This window comes from Xenopus laevis, chromosome 1S (genome assembly GCF_017654675.1).
Source record: "Xenopus laevis strain J_2021 chromosome 1S, Xenopus_laevis_v10.1, whole genome shotgun sequence".
NCBI classification, from domain to species: domain Eukaryota; kingdom Metazoa; phylum Chordata; class Amphibia; order Anura; family Pipidae; genus Xenopus; species Xenopus laevis.
Genome location: NC_054372.1, coordinates 122,089,945 through 122,116,667, shown reverse-complemented (window position 1 = coordinate 122,116,667; position 26,723 = coordinate 122,089,945). Strand labels below are relative to the sequence as shown.

The 26,723-nt window shown below is 37.6% G+C and overlaps 1 protein-coding gene across 1 annotated transcript in view; it reads left to right on the top strand.

Annotated features, from left to right (window-relative positions):
* prune2.S (prune homolog 2 S homeolog) overlaps positions 1-26,723 on the top strand; it is a 53,661-nt gene that overhangs the window by 9,037 nt on the left and 17,901 nt on the right. The window contains exons 2-6 of the mRNA XM_018243855.2: positions 3,415-3,473; positions 8,621-8,821; positions 22,149-22,325; positions 22,987-23,089; positions 24,556-24,687. Coding sequence (XP_018099344.1) covers positions 3,437-3,473; positions 8,621-8,821; positions 22,149-22,325; positions 22,987-23,089; positions 24,556-24,687 — 650 coding nt within the window. The 5' untranslated portion in view covers positions 3,415-3,436. The remainder of the gene's footprint in view (positions 1-3,414; positions 3,474-8,620; positions 8,822-22,148; positions 22,326-22,986; positions 23,090-24,555; positions 24,688-26,723) is intronic.

The following is a 26,723-nucleotide window of genomic DNA, read 5'->3' as shown; positions in this document are numbered from 1 at the left end:
TAGCGATCTTAAAGGGCCAGAGTATGATAAATCTCGAAATTCAAATTCAAATTAAAACTCAAATCGAGTTTGCATAATTCACAATTGGAATTTGAGAGTTTTAACCAAAAAAAATGTGAAAATTCGAATTTTCACTTCAACCCTTAATAAATCTGCCCCTAAGTGTTGTGGCAGTAGATAATAGCTGGACTAAGAGGTCAGTGATAATAAACCCTTAAAAGAACATGACCTTTTGCTTTAGCATTTATTTTACCACTGAAGAACTTAAATGAGGGGGTCCACATACTGTATGTTTGACTCCAAGATGCCATAACAGCTGGTACAGTATATTGTCTTGTATATGTACAGAAAAATCAACAATTCAGCAACTTCTCTTGGAAACCTGTTAGATTTTTCCATGACATTCCAGAACTTCTTTTGTTTAAAATAACAAGCACAGGTTATCCTTTACTGACCCAGTAATAATCTTCAGACAGGCCTTAAAAGTCTATAATTTCACTATTAAAATGATGTTACAATGTCATTAAAAGCTTAATTTAAAAAAAATTAGGAGCAGGAAGATAAAACAATAGATTGTATATTCTGATAAAATTCTCTTCAATATACAGGTCAATAAGTGCTTTATGTACACAATTGCTTCTTTTATGTCATACACAAATCAGTCTTTCAGGGATCAGCTGCGCTGAGATTCAGGTTACAAATAATTTTTCTTTGATGCTGTGTCCTAAGTCTGTAGACCAGAACAAAGAGAGGCAGGGAACAAGTATGTGTATTCATAGTGACCTGACACACAGCTGACTGATTCCAAGGTATGTCAGGTACGCCAGGACTAAAACTGCCATATCCTACATTGCATAGATCACTATATCAGCCTTATTTTCCAGGGCCATGTACAGTGGGGAAAATAGTTTGTGAAAATTACACTTCCCATGTCCCACTGAGACTCCTTTAATTACATTGAGAAGGAAAAACAGCAGCATTTCTCTCCTAAAGTGCAGGCACAAGTCACATGACCAGGGGGCAGCTGGGAAATTGACAAAATGTCTAGCCCCGTGTCAGATTTCAAAATTGAATATAAAAAAAATCTGTTTGCTCTTTTGAGAAATGGATTTCAGTGCAGAATTCTGCTGGAGCAGCACTATTAACTGATGCGTTTTGAAAAAAACATGTTTTCCCATGACAGTATCCCTTTAAGAGAATGATGAGTATTAGTACCCTACACAAGGACCTGTGCACCTGTTTGCAGAGGTGGTCCAGTGCCAAGGTCAAATGAACTTCATTGTTTTCATTTATTTACACAATGTTGTGTGGAAAGGCAATTTGGACACAAATGATCACCATGACTATAAAGCAGTATTTTGCCCATAATTCCAGCATAAAAAGTGCACCTGCTACAATTGTTGGTGCCCATGGTAGCACATCAGGTGCAAAAATGCAAGATTCAGTCAGATTGATTTATTTACAGCATTCAGTTTTAAAGGTTGGCAGTTGCAACTCACCAGTAGTTAGTGCTCAGTAAATATTTATTGTATTGTTCATGTCCATATAATCTTATAAGGTACTTATCATTTTTTATCAATCTAAATCTAAAAACACGTGTTTTGATTAGATAATGCACCATTACTCAAACAAGTAAAACAGATAGTAAATAATTGTTTTACGTCATAACAAGAAATCATTTAGTAACCCGTTTAATTTGACAAAGTCGTTTCTATGTTGTCTGGTGTTACAGGACATCCCATGGGAACACATTAAGCTTCCATACACATGACGATTGTTGATTATATATTATGTTGATAACCTATACGAATGCATATTGGGAGGGTAAACCTGCCTATGTTAATATTCAATGGTCAGGCCAGTTACACACTGCAATTATGATTTAAAGATCCAAGTTTTCAAATGAAGGTACAGATTGTAAAACCAGATTATATTCTATCATTTTGTAATTGGTAGGCATGGCAAGCCTTATCTTATCATTAAGATTTGAGCATGTTGCTATAGATAAGATTAAAGCATCTGCTCTCTCATAGGTGTGTTTCACATAAGAAAAAACTATGCAGACTTTTCCAGCCATGTTAATGGTGTTTTTGGGTTATTATTATTTATACAGCATCATTGTCTGCCACAGTTTCCATCCATTGTCTTTTCCATCCCAGAAAAATCACCCTTCTCTCCCATTCATTTTATTTATCATTTTTATAACAAACAAGGTTATGAGTTTGGCACATCATGAAATCACATGTGAATGACACTTTGCATGAGTGACCCACGCCCATCCCCCACCATTGTATGTGAGCACCAAATACACAATTTTTACAGCTCTTTTTGTAATTTGTAGTGACCTGACTGAGAGCTATAATTATAGGTCAATGGTCCCTGGCATAGAGTGTAGTACTAGGGGCAGTTCTGTCCCGCTGTGATGCCACCTCCTCTCCTATCTATATCGCATCAGGGGATGGGGGGCATCGCTAGTGAAGAGAGTGCATTTGTGCTCTCTGCATTAGAAGAGCCAACTTTATGGTTTATTATCTGGAGAATTGTCTCTTAAAATTATCAGGAGCAGATTTTCACATATAGATATTCGTACAAATACTAAGGGGCAGATTTATCAAGGGTCGAAATTAAAATTTTCGAGTTTTTTATGGTCAAAAGTGTCAAATTCTACTAGGGAGTTATTCAAATTCTATAAGAGTTTGTCAAAAAATTTTAATTCGATAATCTGACTATTCGCCACCTAAAACCTGCCGAATTGCTGTTTAAGTCAATGGGAGACTTCCAGGGATCAATTTGAAGCTGTTTGCAGTCTACCTGACATTTCAGTTTTTTTGTAGAAAAAAACTCCAATCGAGTTTTTAAAACTCAAATTGAATTTGATTTTAGTTTTTGGGTAGATCCTATTCACCCGAGTTTTAAAAATTCTATTTTTACAATAAATTTCTAGTGGTCGAATTTCAAATTCATGGGAGTTTATGGGAGTTTTAAAAAAAAATGTGAAATTCAACCTTTGATAAATGGGTCTCCCCCTGTGGGAAAGCTTTGCAGATTGGTAGCCTATTTTGACTTTATCAGAACGTATTCTTTCAAAAACAATGCATGGTTTTCTGGCATAAACCTGTGGTTAGCACAATATTTGGCCTTGAGATTGAAAGCATAACAATTTCTAGAGTGTTACTTTGGAAATTTGGTAAGTATTTCAGAGAGTTTTGATCTATACAAAAAAAATCTACATAAAAAATATATGATATTTGTGCTTTGGGAGAGCTGAAGCTTTTTAAAACATGTACTCTGGAACATCTAGCAAAAAAATCTCGTAATTAAGAGTCGGGAAAAAATAATTTGCATCAATCAGAAAACTATAGACTGTTCTCGCTTTAACAATGTGGCCTTGCACTTCCTCTTTTGTTGCTTTAGGTCGATTCTAGATGATGAGGGAATGGACATTCCTCCTGACGTAGCAGAAATACGAGCTGGTAAGTAGTGTCGCCCTGCCTTAAATATGTGCTTTCCTTTCAGCAAGTAATGAATTATTCAAGTGAAGAATGTATCCTGTAATAGCAACTTCTTACTCTGTTGTTAACACTCTATTTATAGTACATTGTCCCTAATGTAACTAAACCAATTATTTCTTATTTAAAAGAAAAGGAAATCTACCAAAGCAGTTTATTGCCGATAGATTAGCCACCATAGTGCAAACTATGACACTATTTATTCTGCAGAATGCTTTACCATACAGCTCTAGAGGCTCTCTCTGTTTGTTTAGTATAGCAGCTGCCATATTAGCTTGGCTTGACAACATTTCCTACCTATTCCTGCTCACTCATAGCTCTGGGCTCAGATTAAAGCAGGCAGGGGAGGAGAGAAAAGGAAGGGGAAGAGGGAGAGAGGAGCGAGGAGCAAACTGAGCATGCTGAAGCCCTAGCCCTGGAGGTTTATGCTGAAAAAAGAAAGTCTGATACAGAAGTCCATGTGTACACAATAGAAGGAAAGAAATGCAGTGTTTCTTTTGACAGAGGACATTACTTTGAGGGTTTACTGGTGTAAGTGATGTAAATAGACCTTTATGATAAAGCTTACTTAATTTTAGCCTTTTCTTGTCCTTCAAGTGCTTGAAAACAGGTAATGGGGCAATCACTGATTCAGATATTGTTCTTGAGAAGCACAGCCTGATAGCTCATTAAAACAGTGGACTGCAACCATTTCATTTATAGATACAGTATTTAAAGTGGCATTATACAATCTCACCAGTGCTACCTGACTTTACAAGTAATTGATTTTATAGCTAATCATGTAAGGGGGGCACACAGGGATAGTGCCGTACCTATTGATGTACCACAGACCTTTTGTGTGGGGAATCCTTGAGTAAAGCACACCAAGTAAGAGTTGCAGTGCAAACACGTTCTTGTTATTGTCACGGCCTTCAGCAGAACAGCAGCACATACACAGGGCTAAATCTCCCAGCCTTTTGCAGAACATTGCCCGTAACAGCCCACTGCCAGGGGACACTCACTCACATGCACCCCTCCTGTGCCCTGGCCAGCTCAGTCCAGATATAGCCTTTCCCCTGGCTGGCGGGAACACTATGCCCACTCACTCCTAGTTGGGGCCATAGCTGCCCATGCTAGTTACCTCTTTCATTCAGCGCCGTTTCTGCATTGCCGCCCCCCGCACCGACTTACCTGTCGGCGAGGGGAGGCAGGAACACGATTGCGGAGAGCGCAATTGCGCTCTCTCGCAATAGCGCAGCCGAATTTCCGGTTTAAAAACCGGAAATTCGGCTCTTAAAGGTGCAGGAGCGGCTTTTTGCCGCCCCTGGAATCCTGTCTGGCGCTGCCGCCTGAGGCGAGCAGCTCAGCTCGCCTCATTGGCGGAGCGCCCCTGCTTTCACTTACACTTCCTAGAGGTACTATTTCACCACTAGGCCTCACACTACCTAAGCTCAGTACCTCTTCCAAGAGATGACTCTACTGCTACAGCTCCATATGCACATTCTGCTTCCCATGACACATCTCTGTCTCACTTCCTGAACCCTTCCCTTTTGTAACTTGCTATTCTCCACCCTCTGGGGGCTTTCTCTCACTACTGTTATCCTCTAGCTCCCACTAATGGCCAGCTTAAATATATGTATTGGCCAGTAATGAAACATCTATGTTGATCATTTTTAAACTAACTTTTAGTATGATGTAGAGCAGTGATCCCCAACCAGTAGCTCGTGAGCAACATGTTGCTCTCCAACCCCTTGGATGTTGCTCCCAGTGGCCTCAAAGCAGGAGCTTATTTTTGAATTCCAGGCTTGGAGGCAAGTTTTGGTTGTATAAAAAACCAGATGTACTGCCAAACAGACCCTCCTGTAGGCTGCCAGTCCACATAGGGGCTACCAATAGCCAATCACAACCCTTATTTGGCATCACCCAGGAACATTTTCCGTGCTTGTGCTGCTCCCCCACTCTTTTTAAATCTGAATGTTGCTCACGGGTGAAAAAGGTTGGGGACCCCTGATGTAGAGAGTGATATTCTGAGATAATTTGCATTTGGTTTTCATTTTTTTATTATTTTTGTGTTTTTTTTGTTATTTAGCTTTTTATTTAGCAGCTCTCCAGTTTCCAATTTCAGCTATCTGGTTGCTAGGGTCCAATTTATCCTAGCAACCATTCACTGATCAGAATAAGAGACTGGATAATGAATAGGAGGGAGCCAGTATAGAAGGGGAGTAATAAAAGTATCAATAACAATAAATTTGTAGCCTTACAGAGCATTTGTTTTCAGATGGGGTCAGTGAAAGCTGGAAAGAGTCAGAAGAAGAAGGCAAATTATTCATGAACTATAAAAATAAACAATGAAGGCCAATTGAAAAGTTGCTTAAAATTATTGTCATTCTACAACATACTAAAAGTTAACTTAAAGGTGAACCACCCCTTTAAACCATTAACGTTTTACCCTATTACAAGCAAGCATTCAATTATTTGCAGTAAAGTTTAGTCCAGGACAACATGAATCATGCCAACCAAATTATAACACCTAAGCTTACTTTTAACTACACTTTCCCCACTAGTAAATGAGTCCTACACAACTTTTATTACTTACATAACTTTTTAACAATTAAGGGGCGCTTAACAATTAGGTCCATAGATATCTAGAGATATATGATGATGGACCTATCATGTTTGTCACTAGTAGCTTGTGCTCCATCTGTAGCTGTCAAACAGTTAACAACAACGAATCAACCTAATTTATGCTAAAATGTACTGTAACTTGGTAAGATTATAAAAGCTTTGTGCAAAGTCTAATTTTGCCATGTCTTATACCCACAATGCACTGATTGTTTAGACAAAAGTGCACTATGTTTATTGACGCGAATACTAGGGAACCCCTGAGCTACTGCCACCTTTGGACATGATGGTAAATGGTCAATAAGCACACTGCATGTGATTCACAAGAGGGGAGCATGTCAAATCAGAAGCAAGCATAACGTATTATGGGGCCGATTGACAAAAGGTCGTTATTCCTTAACGCACAGTTTTGTGTGTTATTTAAGACGTGTTGTTTAAGGATTTATCAAAGTATTGTGCTTAAAGACATATCGCAAGCGTTAATTCTACATTTCTGCACATCGGTATTCTAATCGCATTGCGATACTTAGAAGATAGAATAAATCCTAACGCAGAATTCACTAACATCTTTTAAGCAATAAAAGCATAAAATAGTGCGATAATTACTGTGAGATTTAACACCTCCCAGGAGTAGGCGTTACTAAACAACATCAGATAGATTAATAGAGGAAAATGTAGTGAGGAGCTGTAGTGCAGCAATTAAAGACCTTTATGAGGAACTGGAGCCTTACCTACAGCCACTAACACATTTTCATGATACCTTGGGCAGATAGAAAATGACATGTTCTGTGTCATGGAATTATATTAAATTTCCCAGGGAAAGGAATGACTAGAATACTGTAAAAAGAGACTTCTACTCTGCCAGTAGCATCCTGAATGTCTAACTGCTATAAATTGCACTTAAAAGGCCTTAAAATATCGCACAAAATAACGTATGCTAGAAGTGATATCATTTTTAAGGCATGCTATAAATAACACTCACTTTTTCGACCTTTAGTCAATTGGTTCTAGTGATGGGCGAATTTTCCCACAAAAATTCGCGAAACGGTGCCGGCCCATCACTAATAAGCTCCTAAATGTCTGATTACAAGTCTAATATGGAATCTGAGAGGATTGTGCATGTAAACGACCAGGCCGCCATTGGCAAACATCATCAATACATCAGAAGAAACTGCCCATAAAACTCACATTGATTGTTTCCTGGCAGAATGACAGTGTGACATTGCCTTAGTGTGGATTTCTAATAAATGTAACTACCTCCATAGGCAAAAAAGTATTTAAATTGCAAACATTTTAGAGGGGAAATCTGTGTCATACTTTTTTATTTATGTTATTTCCTACAGTTATGTGTCATACTTTGTTATTTTCTGCAGTTACAGTACCCGTCAAGTGGCTGAAATATAGTTATGCTAATTATCCTTTTACTGTCAGGCAGTTTATAAAGTGACATTTTTTGTTCTCTGTAGTAACATGACACAATGCACATCTATATGGTTATGGCTCCATTTTTTCAGTTTTTATACATTTGTAAACATTCATGCAGAAGTACATATAAACAGAGCCTCTTAAATTCAACTGGCAAGCCAATCTTAACCTTCAGTGCTGTGTATAAAAGGGATAAAAGGAAATCCTCTACTTATCAATAGTGAGGAGAAGAAGAAGAACAAAACAAAGGCGGAAATACTAATTAAAGATGTGCTGGTGCATATTATATAGTAATCGAATCGAAAAACCACACTAGCACACAAGACTTGTGTCTGCAGGGCAAGCCCTTGCAAAGGTTTTTACTGCGGTGGTGGCACCACCGCAGTAAAAACCTTTGCAAGGGCTTGCCCTGCAGACACCACTGCAGTAAAAACCTTTGCAAGGGCTTGCCCTGCAGACACAAGTCTCATGTGCTAGTGTGGTTTTTCGATTCAGTTACTAGGAGGTCATCGTATCCTCCATTCACTGTGCACCGAGCAAAGCTATATACCTGCACAACGGGTGTGCGAGGGTCTACTCCAATTGAAGCATATTATATAGTAGACAGCACTGTATTGAAATTAAAAAATAAAAATAATTTACAAATTAATATTTAATCTGTAATTAATTTAATATTTAAAAATCAGTAAATAGACTATGCTAGTGTGTGGCTGAGATTTTTGTTTTTGTGCAGTAGCATGGTAGGTACTGTAAATGACATACCGGTAGTAAATTGTTAATGTAATAAGAAGTTTGCACTAGGTCAAGTCCCATAGCAGGATGCACAGCAATGTTTGCAAGCAATGTTATGTATGGGTCATTGGTGCAAACTACTCATTCTAACAGACAGCAAGCAAACAAGCCATCCTATTTCACAATGCTAGCTAACTTTGACATACTTTTTTCATTTAAACTATTACCTTGTTCAAGTGCTTCCTAGCAATAATTTATCGGTTGCTGATATTTTTATTTCATAAGATTACTTTCAGATTTTTTATGTACTAAGAGTGTAATTTGTGCCATTCAACAACATTATGTTTCTTTAGAACCTCCAAATTCCTTGGATTGGAATGGCTCCCACACCAGAAAAATAAAGCTTACTGCTCCCAATATCAACCTATCTCTGGACCACAGTGAAGGATCCCTTCTTTCCGATGACAATCTTGATACCCCAGATGAGCTGGACATTAATGTTGACGATCTCGACACTCCAGATGACGCAGATTCCTTTGACTATGCAGGCCAGGGTAAGCCTGCAATGTGTTTTTCATACTAAGAGTTTTCAGTTTCCCATGTCTACCTTTTAGGGGACATAAGAGGTAATGTAATAAAAGATGCTAAGTTAGCCCAAGAGCAGTAACCCATAGCAACCAACCGGCAGGTCGAATTCAGTGGTGATGGTGTAGATGAGATGTCCTTAGTATGTGAATTCAGACTTACTGCTTGATAGATATATGTATATTGTTTATTGAAATAATATAATTGTATAATCTTATTATGGTCATTTGTTGTAAACATGGTTGTAACCATTTGAAGACTATTTTCTTGAATGCATAAGAAGAAGGAGTTTCAGCTGGGCCATCTACTGCTCAGGCAATAATACATTACATTTAGCAACATGTTGCTCACCAACCCATTGAATGTTGCTCCCAGTGGCCTCAAAGCAGGTGCTTATTTTTGGATTCTTGGCTTTAAGGCAAATTGTGGTTGCATAAATCACAGGTGTACTGCCAACCAGACCTTACTGTATGCTGCCAGTCCACTACCCCCAGGAACGTTTTCATGTGTTGTTGCCCAAATCTTCTAGAGATGGCTCATGGGTAAAAAAAAGTTTGAACAACTCTGATCTAGGTTATAGTCAAAGAGTGCTCTCATTATATTTCAATAAATATTCAGGACCCCTATTACATCAAGATAGGCTTGTTTTTTTACTGTAAAACCCTGTAGATATTTAGGGGGTTATTTATCTAAATCTGAAATGTTCTCACTATTTTCTGAAAACCACTCCGACCATGGACTTTTCCCCCCTATCTATCAATACATTTTCACCAAAATTTCTTGTGCTGGAAAAGACTCGGAAAAAATCATAAACAAATCAGACAAATACAGTACATACAAATATATAAAACATTTTTGGATTTGAAGCCTGAAAACTATAACTTTTTTGGATTATTGTCTGAAAACCACAAAATCTTCGGATTATTGAACAAAACCCAGTGCAGATCAGGATATCTTCCAATTGTAAATGGGACATCTGCCATTGACTTCTACATGAACTCTGCAGGTCTGAGATGGAAGTACTTTTTTATTATGCCTTTTATCACAATCTGGGTTTAATAAATCTCAAAAAAATGTGTTTTTTTTTTCTTGGGTTTTCCCCTTTAAAAGTCCAACCAGAAAAAATCGGACTTTAATACTGTACCTGTACCATGCAATTTTCCAAGCGTTTTGGGTAATATAATATAGAAGGGCAGACATTCTGGATGAATCTACTCAGACATCTCCTAATCAGAATTTTCTTTCCCACAAATCTTCAATCACAAAGATGTTTGGGCATTAATACTCCAACATGATGTAGAGGCATTTAAATTTAATATCCATTCTTCTGGGTGTCATAAGAATATACAGGTCTCTGTCCACCACGGTGCACTGATGAGTGCATACCTGGGGATTTCATTTGGTGTATACTGTGGACAAAGTGCTTTTATTTAAATGTTTAAAGAACTGATTCACATCTGTTCTTTTCTCTAAAAGGTTTGTTTGTATGTTTGGACAGATTGACTGTGCTTTCCTGTTAATGCTTTATTTCTGGGAAAATTAGCCTCTTTCTGCTGGTTGGACAGCATTATTTGAACTTTTTTTTGTTGTTGCAACAGAAAGCATTTAAATAGCTGTGCTACTCATTCTGTTACTGTGTTAAATAGTTACAGTAGATGGTGATATTTATTCAATCTGTAAAATAGTGCAGAACCTTTCTTTTTGCTGTGTATATAGCGCTGTTGGTTATTCAGCTTGGGATGGCTTTCAGAATAAATGACTCCAGATTGAAATGTTCCACTGTGGATAACGTTAAGCATTGAGACTGAAAAGAAAACCTGGGTAGGTGTTGCAGCAGCAGGAGGAATTGGGGACAAGGCACTGGCAGGCTGCTGCATCAGAGGAAACAGAGAGCAGCCAACCAGGTAGAACTATAACTCATATTAATCTAGACAGGTTTATAGTCCAGGCAGAGAGAAGATCATTGTGATTAGGGATGGGCGAATCTGACCTGTTTCGTTTCGCCAAAAATTTGCAAGTATTGAAATATTAGAGAGTAACCTCCAATATTATTGGAGGTTACTCTCCCAGGCAACAAACTTCCTAAAGTAAAGACACACCCAGGTGAACAGGACATCAGGCTATTGTTACACTCCCTGAAAGGCTTCCACTGGTTACCAGGACCACTAAGAGGTATTCCAGTAAGGTGAACAGTAGCCTTTCCATTCCCATCTCATATGGGGTTCCACTGTCTGCTTTGTATTTATCCCTACAACTGCCCTACCACCTATGCAACACTGTAATAAGTAAATATGTTTCAATTTGTTCAAAAAAACCTTTACTTGATGGTTAAAGGGGAACTCCACACAAACATAATTTATCCTTTTTGAAAAGTAAACATAATTTCAAGCAACTGTAATTCTTTCGACAACTTTTTGTCTGTGTTACACTCCACGTGTGGCGCTTACCTGATGACATGGTACAAACCTGAGCCACTCCGCAGTGGTATTGGGAGAGACTGGGTACCTGTTACTTACTACTTAGTGGGATACAGGAATGCACCTACGGGTGGCCCCACTAGGAATACAGTAATAACACACACACAGTTTTAGTTAAACCGAATAACTGTTTATATTAAATAACTGGCCAACTAGTACATGCAGCACTCCTAACCGGTGGCAATAGGGATTTACTAACTAACTTGCTAGCGCCAAGCTGTCTACCTAACTAAGAAAAGGCAAAGTCCTTTAACAAACAATCTCTTTATTCTTCCGCGTCTCTATTGGGTACTGTCCCGTTAACCAGGATACTCACAAATCCTTTGTGAAAACTTTAGAGCTCTATTCAGGCGAATCCAGCACATTCAGGCATACAGTGCGATTACCAGTCCCTTTGGATGCTCAGATAGGAATCTCCTGCTGTTTGTTCCTCCAGTCTGGATTCCTTTCACGCTCTCTATCTCTCCAGGCACAGTATCTGACTTCCCTGTGCCAGCCTGATCCAAATGAATACTTTTGGTGCAGCCTCTCAGCTCTCTGGGCCCACCAGCAGCTCTCTTGCTTCCTTCTCTGTCCACCATGTGGCTCTCTATGCCAGGCTCTCTTCTTTTGCCAGTCTCTGTGACTTCCTCTTCCTTCCTGCCAGCCACTCGCTAGCTGCTGTGTCACTTCCTGTTTTACTGAGATCACTGAATAGCTGGTTGCCAGGTAACAGCTTACAGCACACAGACACAGGATCTGGGCTTCTGCCCTTACAGGGATAAGTGCTTTTTGGGATTTTGCACGGATTCCCTACATAACTATGCAATATACATCAATTAAAAAATATCCAGACTTTTTGATGTTTAATGGTTTGGAACAGTTCCCTGCCCCCTGCTCTCCTGCTGATCTCACTGACTACTGTTACTTTGTATCAACAGCCATCTGTCCTTAACCTTCATCCTCCAAACCCCACAATTCCCTACACATGTGATTTCATGTGATTTTGCATTGTGGGTTATGTAGCTCCTGCATGCTGTCAGTAAGCTGTGAAGAAGTTTTTACAATTTGTAACATCGGTGTTTAGTCCCTCCCTCCCTGCCAGGATTTCAAATGATGCAAAAATAGAAGAACAATTAAATAGCTGGATTTCAGAATAAAAAATGCCATTTATTCATACTTACATACAACGAGAACTTTGATATATATGTTTATATTGGAGGTTTCGGTGTTATGTGGGCCTCTTTATCAAATGTTGGTTTAAGAACCACTGGTGTCCAAAGCTCTTATTTGCAGCAACTTTAGTGTAGCTCAATAACACCAAAGAATTACTAGTACAATGGTGCTCTACAACATAAAACATAGTTTTGGGCTGAATGATAATAATTTAGCAGTATTTGTGGTCTCAGCTCCAGCAACGGTTAAAGCCTTGCAGACACAGAAGAGTGACTACAGACACAGTTTCACTAGTCAGCCTAGGCAGGAGCATAACCACAAATCCGCCTACAGACAGCTGCTTTGACCTTAGTCCAAGGCTCTATTCTACTTACTGCTGCCTGAAAACAAGATTTGGTTTTTTAACTTGTATTTATACAAAAACAAATTTGATGGGGAGAATCTTCAGCTATACATTATACAATGATAAATGCTTTTTCTTTTTAAAACCTTCTAGCTTACACAGTAGATGACCTGATTTGGCAGGCAGTCGAGACACTTATTAATGACAGTCTGATTCATCATCGGAAATTTCAGCTAATTTGGACTCTTGCTAAAGCCTTAAAAATAAACTAGTTGTCATAAAAGAAATTGTGTATTTCTGAGTTACTCCTTTTTGTTTTTATGTCCTGTATTATGTTTACCTTCTTACAGCCATAGGTTTTAAATAACCGCTCTTTCTCAAGTAAACCATTTTATAAATAAAACAGGTTTAAGCCACCAAGGTTGTGCCGCCTTAGTATTTTAATCACATTAAGACCTAAAGTGCTGCAAATAAAGCAACGGAGGGACATTTATTATTTATTGTTTAACTTGTAAACTTCATAAATCCTGAAAAAATTGTGATGACTAAAAACTGTAACATTTGTGTATTTTTAGTGACAAAAAGTATAATATTTTGTTTAGATAAATTATGACCTAAAGCACTTGGTACGCCGTTACTTGCTTTTGTCTGTCTCCACTTATTTGTTGATTGTAAGCTTTTCAGTTCAGAAACCTCATTTGAACTGTGTATTGAAACTCATGGCACTTGAGTATTTTCTCTTACTGGCTAAGACTATATATATATATATATATATATATATATATATATATATATATATATATATATATTTATATATATATATAAAATCATTGGATAAGGACCCGCACTCCAATGTTTCGTGAAAAAAAGGTTTTTATTTTAACTTGTGCATCCAACGTTTCGGCCCATGCCTGGGCCTTTATCAAGGCTGAAGCTTTGACCCAGCACCCACAGTATCTCCAAGACTGGATCAGAGTGCGAGTGTTTGTATATATATATATATATATATATATATATATATATATATATATATATACATATATATATACATATACATAAATACACACACAGGTATGGGACCTGTTATTCAGACTGTTTCGGACCTGAGATTTTCCGGATAAGGGGTATTTCTGAAATGTGGATTGCCAGACCATAAGTCTGCTAAAAAAATAATGTGTGTGTGTGTGTATGTATATATATATATATATATATATATATATATATATCTATATATATATATATATACAAATAAAATAAAACAACTAAGATGCAGTTGAACTGCAGACTTTCAGCTTCAATTCAGTGGGTTAAACAAAAAGATTGCGGTCAAAGGAGCTCTCTATGCAGTTTGGTACAGTTTGGTACACCCGGAGAACGAAAGAAAGCACTGGTGAACTTGGCAACGCAAAAAGACCTGGACATCCACAGAAGACAACAGTGGTGGATGATCACCGAATCATTTCCATGGTGAAGATAAACCCCTTCACAACACCCCAACAAGTGAACAACACACTCCAGGAGGTAGGCGTATCGATATCCAAGTCTACTATAAAGAGAAGACTGCATGAAAGTAAATACAGAGCGTGCACTGCAAGGTGCAAGACACTCATAAGCATCAAGAATAGAAAGGCTAGATTGAACTTTGCTAAGAAACATCTAAAAAAAGCCAGCACAGTTATGGAAAAATATACTTTGGAGAGATGAAACCAAGATCAACCTCTACCAGAATGATGGCAAGAAAAAAGTATGGAGAAGGTGTGGAACAGCTCATGATCCAAAGCATACCACATCTCTATAAAACATGGCGGAGGCAGTGTGATGGCTTGGGTGTGCATGGCTGTCAGTGGCCCTGGGACACTAGTGTTTATCCATGATGTGACACAGGACAGAAGCAGCCAAATGAATTCTGAGGTGTTCAGAGACATACTGTCTGCTTAAATCCAGCTAAATACAGTCAAATTGATTGGGAGGCGTTTCATACTACAGATGGGCAATGACCCAAAACATACAGCCAAAGCAACCCAGGAGTTTATCAAAGCAAAGAAGTGGAATATTCTTGAATGGCCAAGTCAGTCATCTGATCTAAACCCAATTGAGCTGCATTTCACTTGTTGAAGACTGAACTTCGGACAGAAAGGCCCACAAACAAACAGCAACTGAAATCTGCTGCAGTAAAGGCCTGGCATTAAAAAGGAGGAAACCCAGAATTTGGTGATGTCCATGACTTCAAGACTTCAGGCTGTCATTGCCAGTAAACGGTTTTCAAACAAGTATTAGAAATGAACATTTTATTTTCAGTTTTTTAATTTGTCCAATAACTTTTGAGCCCCTGAAATGAAGTGATTGTGTTTAAAAAAGGCTTCAGTTCCTCACATTTTTATGCAATCTTTTTGTTCAACCCACTGAATTAAAGCTGAAAGTCTGCATTTAAATTTCATTGTGGTAATGTACAGAACCAAAATTAGAAAAAAAAGATGTGTGTGTGTGTGTGTGTGTATAATTGCAAAAAATTATCAGCACTTCTCAGGTCTTAAAAATGAACAAAGATTTATTCAATAAAATAGCAGCAGACTGATGTTTCGGCTGACTCCTCAGCCTTTCTCAAAGTGGGCTTATATATATATATATATATATATATATATATATATATATATATATATATATATATATATATATATATATATATATATATATATATATATATATATATATATATATATATGGGTGGGTGGCTGGTACCTTCATCAGGCAGAGAATATCAGAATAGCTTGATGTGTTGTAACAGTTCTAGAAGGAAGCTGAATTATAATATTATGAAGTCACTGAGGAGTATAATCACTAATTAAGGTCCAGTTTTACCAGCATTAGTAATTTGGTAAGTAGAGCCGATTGTTCATCTACTTAGTAATCAGCTTGTACACTATACTGCCTACTTACTGCTTCCTACTTTGCACCAACAGTTTGGGGAATGCACTTTCCTGTTTAGTATAATAATGCCCGCGTGCACAAAGCAAGGTCTGTAGAGAGTCAATTTGCTGAAATAGGTGTGGAAGATCTTAACTGACCTGTACAGAGTTCTGTCCTCAACAGCTGACACCTGTGGGTTGAATTAGAATGGCAAGTGCACACTAGTCCAGATTACCCAATCTCACTAATGCAAAGGATGGACCATTTCATATAAAAACCCTGGGTTTAAGAATGATGGACAGTAAGGTGACCATATAGTGTATATAATGTGCCACCCATAATGAGAGTCTGGACCATACCTCCAAACATTTTGGAAATAAAAAGAGGGACAAAAAAGTTGCTCCTTCGTAAACTATTGGTTTCTCGTATACTGTACAAAGAAACCAATGTGCCTGACTCCATCAATAACACAATGCTTGGATAAAGAATAACATACAGTACAATGTGAAAAAAGTGTATTTCAAAATACATTTGAGTTTCTCCCTGTTTCAATTTCATTCTGCTAAACCATTTTAGCATGAAACATGCCAGCTGTTTAATTTGGAAAGCCAAATTAGCTGAGGGTGTGGGGTATTTTTTTTTTTTTTTTTACTTTCCTTTTGTGACATCATTGATAGACTCCCGTAGCTTGGAATGCTCCGCTAGCAACAATGTTGCTTTTGTGTAACCAATGCTGATGAGCTTGTATACCCTTGGCAGGTGCAGTAAGTCCTGCAGCAAGCTTTTGTGCCAAGGGACTTTGCTAAGTGGAAAACGCTCATTTGATGACTGGAACCACTCAGAAATAACTAAAGTTAAGACCTGACAAAAATTGAAAGCGGCAGTAAGTTAGAGTATAAAAAATATTTTTTCCTTGGTTTATCAAAGTGTTTGGTGAAAGCTTTATGGACTGATGTTAATATTAATGAAGCTACCAAGGGTGAAACTGATTTAAAAAAAAAATTGTGAGCTTTGTTTTTAACACAATATCTGGTATTTAACTGCCTATGCACCTTAAAGGGTCAGTTACAACATTGAGTTAAGTAGAAACAGCCTTATCATTTTATAAAAGGAAAAAAGGTTGAGCCAACAGGTGCGTATAAACCATGGACTATATATGATTCTTTCTCTATGTCAACTTAGACACTAAATACTTTCCCCCATATGTAATAAAATGCCCTCATTTTTCCCAGGTGCAGTTGCCCCAAGCGACCAATAAGATGTTCATTTTCACAGTTGACCAGTAAATAGTTCTCACAAATTGGTCGCTATAGGTAATTAGACTGGCTACTCAGTTCTTTATTTATATAGCCTATCTAAGGGCTGTGCATACTTAATGTATTCTCTACTAGCATATTTAAGATGGCAGGGAAGTGCCCCAAACTGGCACTTCTGCCTCTGAATCACTTGAATGGGTAATACATGACAGCAATGTTGCTGCTATTTTTCAGCCTAAAATTCCTAAACGAGAGCATTTTCATACTGACAAAACGCCAGTGCTGTGACTTGCTACAGGAATCCGAGGGAGGGTTGCCTTGTGTCGTATTAATCTTTGAGCTTCTGAGCAAATATATATTTTTAACCAGTGCAGAAAACACATGTTCAAATATTTTGTCACCTTTTTAAAAAGAGGAGTAAGAAGAATCTACCTTTTCGTATGTAACAAGATACCCATATCCTTTAGCAGAGTTTGCTTAACAAAATGATGAAACCTGCTGACGTAAAGTCAGGCAGGCGAGGGTGAGGCTTGTGGTATTATCATTTCTGTCATCAGATTTGTCCTCCTAGTACATGTTGCACAATATTTTTTGTGTAATAATTATGAGTAAGACATGTATAATTGTAATGAGGAAGCTAGTGCCTGTTTGCCAACTGTGGGTTCTATTCGCCTTTCTCTCTTCCATATCCTAATATATTTTTATGTCCCGTTTACTAAAGAATCATATCATGGTAATGCCACCCCTAACAACTCATAATCAATAATCATACTTTGCTTTTATTATTCTAAGTGTATTGAATGAGGAAGCTTATTAAAGTCCTGGAACGCCTATATCAGTAAATAAGTTGAGTTGAAATATTTTATCCTCCTTTCAGCTTATTCATATCCCCCCTCCACCCTCAGCTTCATCCTGTTCCTTATCTTTTATCTCCATTTTCATCAACATTATTCAAAAATAAATATTGGGATAAACGCTAATGATAGATGTAATTTAGTGGATAACCAGTATAATGGACAATTCAGTTTAACAGGAAGAGGTGCAGCCTGATTTGCCTGTAGATAACATAAAGGGAAGTCTGGACCTGGAACAAAGAAAAAATGCAGCTGTCTGGAAATGTAAATTATTCTTACTAATCAGGACAGAGCATCCAAAATAACCATAATTTCCCCCTTTTTGCATATTGTTCCCAATCTGGGCTTGTGCATTCATTTTGTTTAAACCTATCCTTTCCTTCGTTCATTGGTTAGTCTCAAGCTCACAATAAGGATTTTAGAAACTTGTATGGAACTTGATATGAGCAGCAGAGTTAGGGAATTCTCAATTTCAGGGCAAGCAGAAATCCTGCTAGTCAATAACCTGTCTGGTGATTCCTTGGCTCAATCTGGTGCCTGAAACTACATACTGTAAGTAACGGTAATTGAGATACCTAAAACTGTGACTTCATTTATTCTTTTATGTGTCTTGGGGTGATAGTGTCCAAGGCCCAAATGAGCTTTCAGATTTGAGTCCAAAACAGCTTTGGCAGAAGTAAATAATATCATTTGCGTTAGATCACCTTCAATATTGTAGAATAAAAAAAAAGACAACAGGGGTCATTTAAGTTACAGAATACAGTGTGCAAAATAGAAAAGAGTAATTGTTTGCTCTTTACTGATCTGCTGTAATAAAAGGACAGTGCTTTACTTGATCCTAAAATAGATATAATTAAGCCTTATTGGAGCTAAAACAATCCTATAGGGTTTGTTTCATGTTTAAATAAAAATGTAATAGATTTAAGGTATGGAGATACCAATCTAAATATTTGTAAATAGTAATATTGCACAACATGGCCCTTTATAGTACAGTAAAGTGAGGAGATATACTGTGTGACCTTTTCAGAAAAGGTCCAACAGAGAAAGCAAGAATTACTATGCTTGATCCTTTTAACTTCAGTATTCACTTAATCGGTTTAGCACTCAATCTCCTATATACCGAGATTTCTGTAATGCGTCTTTAATACCAATGTACATATCCTGTTTAATTATTTAAGCTCCCACGTTCAATTAAGATCTGGCAGGTGTTCTTAGTGGAGACTATTTTCAATCTAGCCATTAGATGACTTGCAGATTATTATCAAAATGTGTTTTTTTGTTATACATGATAGCTGTACTGTGTTCTGTAGTTCATTTAAAGGGCAACAACCCAAAAAGACTTTTTTTCATTTAAATCGACATGCATGTCACTTCTGCAAAGCTGATATTCTATTTAATACAGTATGCTTAATGGCTGCAGATATATTTTACCTGTAGCATAGACAAGCACATCAATGGGCTTATTTATGAAAATTCCTGTTCCTGTTTTTGTTTTCAACTTTCAATGCTGGCTTATTTATTAAAAAGTCTGAATATGAAAAATGTGAACTTTTTTTGGGTTGAAAATAAACACTTCTATTGAAATTGCCATAGGCAGCTCCCATTGACTACGTGAACAGTTTTTTGATTGTTATTGTGATATGTTTCACATTTTATCTTTATCAATTTTTTGCACTTAATAAATAACATCATACACATTTTTCAGGACATAATTCAAATTCATGAGTTTTAGCTCCTCAAAAATGTTGATTTTTTGAAAAGAATTTAATTGAAACATTGATAAATCAGTCCCTTAATGTATTTAGTGGAACTTGAGAAAATCCAAGTTGTAAACTGCACATACACAGGCCAATAAAAGCCACTTCAGACCAAGTTGGTGGTTTACTGATTTGTGTTTGTGGCCACTGGTCTACCTAGGTGTTTATAATTATCCAATTATTGGCCTGGTTGAAAGGATTGGCATTTACCATGGTGAAGTCTGGTGATGTTTAGTGGGAGATACTCTGACATCAGTGGCAAGATTATGATGCAACAATCAGTCATTCTCTTCAAAGTCCTGTCCAGATTTTCTAATTTAGAAATCCTGACAAGCGGTTTTCACTCCAACAACCCTGAGCTGTCTACAATGCTGTATTTAGGTCCGATGCAACCCAAGGCATCGGACCTAAACAAGCCCCTATGTCATGCACACTGATGTCACACCGTGCATGCTGATGTCACACCACGTGTTCAGCTGAAGAGACGTAAGCGTGCTGTGTGTGGGATGTCACTTCTGCAGTCTTTCTAGGACCCCCTACCCCTCACCTCCGTCACGGGAAATCCGTGGCGGTGGACAGGGAAGTTTTTTTGTTTTTTTTAAACTAGAAAAATAGGCACCCCGAGGGCCGCCCCCAAAACCGTGCCTCCCTAGGCACAGACCCTTGGGAGCCTATATATAAATATGGCCCTGGCTGTCTGGGTGAAAACTGTGCCAACCCTACCTGATTAAGGAGGGTGTGGCTAACAACAGGTAGGCAGACTGGGGGGGAGACACTGCTTTGTGGTGTGTGTGAATTGTACATTGACATGTTAGTTTTTGTGGTTAATATGCACCAATAAATGTTTTTAAGCGAGAAACTGTGCATGTCTTTGATATTTACCTTGGTTTAATTGGACCTGTGCACAGTACTCGCTGTATAGACAGCAGCTACCCCATAATTGATTTTTGTTTTACTACAACCCTACCTGATTAGGGATGTAGCGAACTGTTCTGCGGCGAACTTGTTCGCGCGAACATCGGCTGTTCGCGTCCGCCGCAAGTTCGCGAACGTCGCGCGACGATCGCCAATAGGCGTTCGCGTCAAAATCGTTCGACCATTCGACCATTCGATCGCTAAAATCGAACGATTTTCGTTCGAATCGAACGATCGAAGCCATTGGATTGAATGAAATCATTCGATCGAATGGCTTCGATCGTTCGATTCGAATGAAAATCGTTCGATCGAACGATTAAAATCCTTCGATCGTTCGAATCGAACGATTTTCGGATGTTCGAAGTTCGCAAACTGTTCGCGAACTGTTCGCATTTTTTGCCGGTGTTCGCGAACGGCGTTCGCGAACACATACTCGGCGGTTCGCTACATCCCTATACCTGATTGAAGCACAGTGTTTAATAAGAAAAATACATCATGTAATATGAACATCAGATTATGCTTGCCTGTGTGTAATAGTTATACACAGTATATGATTATATAGTTGTTGTTTGCGTATGCTCAGAAGAAAGTAATTACACTGATTGTTTGTGCCTCTCTATACATCTTAAGACATTTGGGAAGCTAGGCAAACTCCAATTGCTACTAACCTCAATTTCAACCATAGCTAGGTAGCTGTGCGTGATATTCCTCAGCTTTAGACACAGTTTAGTTTCAGTTTTAGTGCAATTTATCTATCTATCTCTTTACCTATCTACCATTTATCTATGCTCTGACAATTACAATGCAGTTTTAAATAAACATCCAAATGAGATTTATTAAAAAAAATAAATTTTAAAAGTATGTATTCAAGTGCTTTCAGAGTATAAAGTTACTGGAACAGCATAACCCTTCCAAAAAGTTCTCCATGTCACTCTTTCTAGCTCCCAATAAAACTTTGGCCCTTCTACCTTCCCTTTTAACCATGGAAGCCCAGCATATAATAGCGAATAGTGCAAGAAAATAAAGATAGGGATACCTTAGACCACATTATGTATTCCTTTAAATGTATTGGTTTTGCACTTTCTAAGACTTTTGTGGGACTTTTTCCAGCAGGAAAAAAATATTTTACAACATATTCACAAAATGTGGCAATGAGCTGAAGAATTTAGAAATTGCCCAAATTATTTGACTCATTTCTTTGGCCTACACGTTTTGAATTGTGTTGGATATCATTCAATATGTGGTTCATTATCTTTACTTTACATTAATATTTTTATTATATTTTCTTTATTATTAAAAAAGTTTGGCACTCAGCAGGAATTTGAGAGCATATAAAATATTTTATTGTATTAGTGCAAAGAAAGAAACAATGTTTTGGCTCAGTTGCTGAGCCTGACAAAGCCTATGCAACTGAGCTGAAACAGTGTTGGCATTTTCTTTAAAAATGTTTAACTATTCTTCTATGAAACACTTACAACTTATTACACTTAAAATATGATGGAATTTATGACTTTTTAAATTAAAAAAAAAACAGTATTCCCATGTCTAAAAGGTTCTGTGCTCAAAAGTAAATGCTTGGAAATCGAAACAGGAATTCAGTTAATTTGCCCCTTATATTACATTTTGTTTTAGATGACCAACCTGCACGTGGGGAAGCTGTACAGGAGGATTTTGAATCTATACAAGAGTACACAGCTGAAGGGGAAAGGGCTGATAATAGGCTATGGAGGACGGTTGTCATTGGGGAGCAAGAGCAGAGGATTGATATGAAGGTCATTGAACCATACAAAAAAGTTATATCTCATGGAGGTATGTAGAATTGACTATTTTTGAACAGTTTTATACAAATATATACTGTATATATATATTTTTACATTTGGTTATGTCCTTCACTATAGCACGGTTTGTAAGGCTATGCTATCTTTTATTATTATTACATAATACTGATATTTGACAATAGAACATATGTATAATTTTATGGTTGATTTGGTTATTTGTTTGCCTCATTCGTTGTTAAATTAAACAAAAAGATGCATTTTAGACAGGAGTATTTAACCAAGCCCCCCCCAGCATACCACATACACTCCTGCCTGCCCACATACTCAACCAGTCAACCCCACTTGTACTGAATAATAATGAGTTTATACTACATAACAGCTCATATCATAATTAACAGCTGCTAATGCTTTTGATAATGTTTTGATGATTTCTGACAACCCCTAATCAGCTCAGAACACAATGAGCATGTGCAGAGCTGCTGTTGACAACTTTGAAGACATAAGTCATTATTGCTTTTGGGCTGTACTTCTGAGCTGTTGCAGCATATAAAATATTAAAATATATATAAAAAAATAATTAAAAAAAAAAAAAATATATATATATATATATATATATAATTTCTATGAATATGTTTTAAGCTATAGTTTTACTTTAAGAGGACACATTATTTATGCATATGACTTTTTTTCAGGTTACTATTGTGAAGGTATAAATGCCATCATTGTGTTCGCTGCATGCTTTTTGCCTGATAGCAGCCGTCCAGACTACAACTATGTCATGGAAAACCTTTTTCTGTGAGTACATAGAATATAAACACCTCTCCCTCTGCTGTGACTTGTACATTTTTATATTGCATTTTATGAAAACACAAAATTATGAAGTGCAAGGAAATATGCTTCTCCCTTTGAGGCCATCTACATGTGGTTCATAAAACAAGCTTCGTTGAAAACTGCCACTTCTGCTTGTGCTTCTCCTAATATGCAATGAATAATATATGTTGCTTTGTGTAGTGTCACAATAGGTATCTGTGATAAATAAGACAGCAAAATATTTCTCATAATTATATGAAAATAGCATGTATTATGAGTATTATATTTTTATTATATTATATATTATACTGTATTTTTATTTACTTAGGCTTTGGCATAAGAAATGACCAGACATTATTGTATTACTTTATTTTAACATGAGTCCAATTAAAGGGGCAGTATATATTTTTACATTTTCCACCTCCTTTCTCCTACACTGTAAATACGGCTCATTTCTTTAACTAGAGATAATGATCTCTGTCCAACAAACCCATCCTGGTGTAAGGCTTTGAGATAAAGAGGAGTCCATTATACAGGTGTGGGGGTCAGACACAACATATAAATGGTGTTTTTACACAAATCCCAAAGATTGATCAACAGAGGCAAGGGGAAGTGCTTTTACATCACATTCCTATACCAGTAGAGCTATTGTATTCCTTGGTTCAATACAAATTAAAATGTCATAGTGCTTATTATATCACCTGTTCAGGAAAACTTTTCTTATAAAAGTTAGGGAGAGAAGAATGGTTAGGCAAATAGCGAGACACAGGCAGACCCCCCACAGCATTTAGAGTATTTCCAATTAGGGATGCACCCAATCCAGGATTCGGTTCGGGATTCAGCTAGGATTCGGCCTTTTTCAGCAGGATTCGGATTCGGCTGAATCCTTCTGCCTGGCCGGGGAGGGAAATCGCGTGACTTTTTGTCAGAAAACAAGGAAGTAAAAAATTATTCCCCCTTACCACTACTAATTTGCATATGTAAATTAGGATTCGGATTCGGTTTCGGTTCGGTATTCGGCCAAATCTTTTGCAAAGGATTCGGGGGTTTGGCCGAATCCCAAATAGTGGATTCGGTGCATCCCTATTTTCAATACATTTTCCTGCATATAAAGTATAGGAATACATAGACTGTCAATATTTGTGCAGCAGTAGTCGCTTTTACATTACAATCTCTACCTGACAGACTGAGATGGGACAACCAGGTTTAGAAACTTTAATGTAATAATTACTTACAAAAGCAGGACTACCAAGAAAAAATGATCAACGTGACCTATATGTAACTTTTAATGTAGATTAATATTTTGAAAAGAAAATTTTTAGTTTCAGTATCACTTTAATATAGTATTCCTATCAGGGTATTTCTGTAACCCTGGGTAATACCCACCTACATGAACCCTAACTAAAGGGGAAAATAAGTAATGCACTCAAATTGTGTTCCTGTTTTAACAGCTATGTGATCAGCACCTTGGAGCTTATGGTAGCAGAAGACTATATGGTTGTCTATTTGAATGGTGCTACTCCAAGAAGAAAAATGCCTGGCTTAGGATGGATGAAGAAATGTTACCAGATGATTGATCGGAGGTGAGAACAAACACTCACTTTGAAAACCCAATAGATGTCATTTACGACTGGGAAGGTAGGCTGCAAAGTACATAAACCAGGCATTATGTGCTGTGTTTTTGCACTTTGCCTGCTGCCCCCATACCCAAATAAATTGCAGCATGTCTCCCTGGGCCACCTGCCCCCTACTTTTCATTTGCCAAAAGTGATTAGTTCTGTTGTACTTGTTGGAAACAACAGAACTGAAAAAAAAACGGTAGATTAATCCTCTGCTGAGTCATGAAATGGGAAGCCACAAGTTTAAACTGCCCTAAAATTAAAGCTAAATTATAGTATCTTTGATATATTGTATAATGTATGAGTGAACCTTTCATGGTGTATGTACATGAGTCAGCTTTGTATGGCTTTAACCTAAATGTCTGCAAAGAAGATTAGCCAAACAACACAGGCTAGTGTAGCGGGGATCTCCCCTGCACGTTTATTTCGTCAAGTGATGTAACGTTTCGGGGGCGTGCCCCTTCATCAGTCACAGACTAAACTCAAAAATAAATTGAATCCAGTAAAACATAAGGCACATACGGTACATAAGGCAGAGGCACTCATGTATATGACATAGAGCAGTGATCCCCAACCAGTGGCTCGTGAGCAACATGTTGCTTCACCAACCCCTTGAATGTTCCTCCCAGTGGTCTCAAAGCAGGTGTTTATTTTTGAATTCCAGCATTGGAGGAAAGTGTTGGTTGCATAAAAATCAGGTGTACTGTCAAACTGAGGGGCAAATTCACTAACAGGCGAAAATTCAGGCTTCGTGCACATCGAGAACACTTCGCCAGCCGTAAATTCTCCTGGACAACGCTAATTCACAAAGATCCGAAGTTGCGCACAGGGTACCGAACGCTGTCGAAATTACACCAGCGAAATTACGCTCACCAGTTCGAAGTTATGCTAGCGTTGGCTAATTAGCATATGGCGTGCAGTTAAAGTACAATGGCCGTATATGCTGCAGCAAATACATTACACTAAACAAGGCCAGGGAACCTTAATAAAATTAACTAAAGTTGTTATATTGCCCTACACATGTGTCCACAGTATAGTTTAAGTGCCATATGTTAGCAAATGTAGGGGGGAAGGAGGATACCCCCCAAAAAAATTTACAATCTTTAAATAGGAAAAAAACGCCAAAAAAAATTTTCAACTTTTTTTTGAGGGACTCCTATATATTCTATTGCACTATTGCAATTCTGGCGATAGAGGTAACAGTCAGTAAAAGCAAAAACGTAGTGAATTTGCATAGTAACGCTCTTTTGCCAGACCGTAAAATAGAGTACGAAGTTGCGCCAGAGTCTATCTCCTTGGTGAAATTACGCCAGCGAATTTACGCCAGCTACCATTAGTAAATTTCCCCCTGAGCTTCCTGTAGGCTGCCAGTCCACGGGCTACTAAATGGCCAATCACAGCACATATTTTGCATCACCCAGAAACAGTTTCATAAGTGTGTTGCTTGTAAATGTGGATCATGGATAATTAAGGTTGGGTTCCCCAATACAGAGGTACGTTTTATAGATAGTGCTATCTCTGGGCTTTTACTGTTATCTTCTTGCTGAAAAACTGTTGCGTTTATGAAAGCAGGTCTAACAGAAGCTGAAGAGCTCTTCACAATGCTAGAAGTGCAATGAAATTCTTCTTTAAATAGAAGGTATTCACATGCCTTTGCCTTCAAACCAAAAATGAGAGACTTAAATTGTCTTATTCCAAAATTAAAATATTTTCAAATATAGATTATTGGGATTATGTAATAAGAGGCACTAAATTTGCCCAGGGGCAGTAAACCGTATCAACCAGCTGGAAGCTTTTACTAGTCACCGGTTTAAATGCAAGAATCTTATTGGTTGTCATGGGTTACTGCTCCTGGGCAAACTTAGGGGGGTACTGTATGTCCCTTACACAAAGAAAAGTTAATGACCAGTAACACGAGAAAGAGATTTTGTTTTACATTTCGGGCAATAGCATGTGGGATGCTTTTGTCACCTTGAAATCTGTTGATATTGGTATTTTGC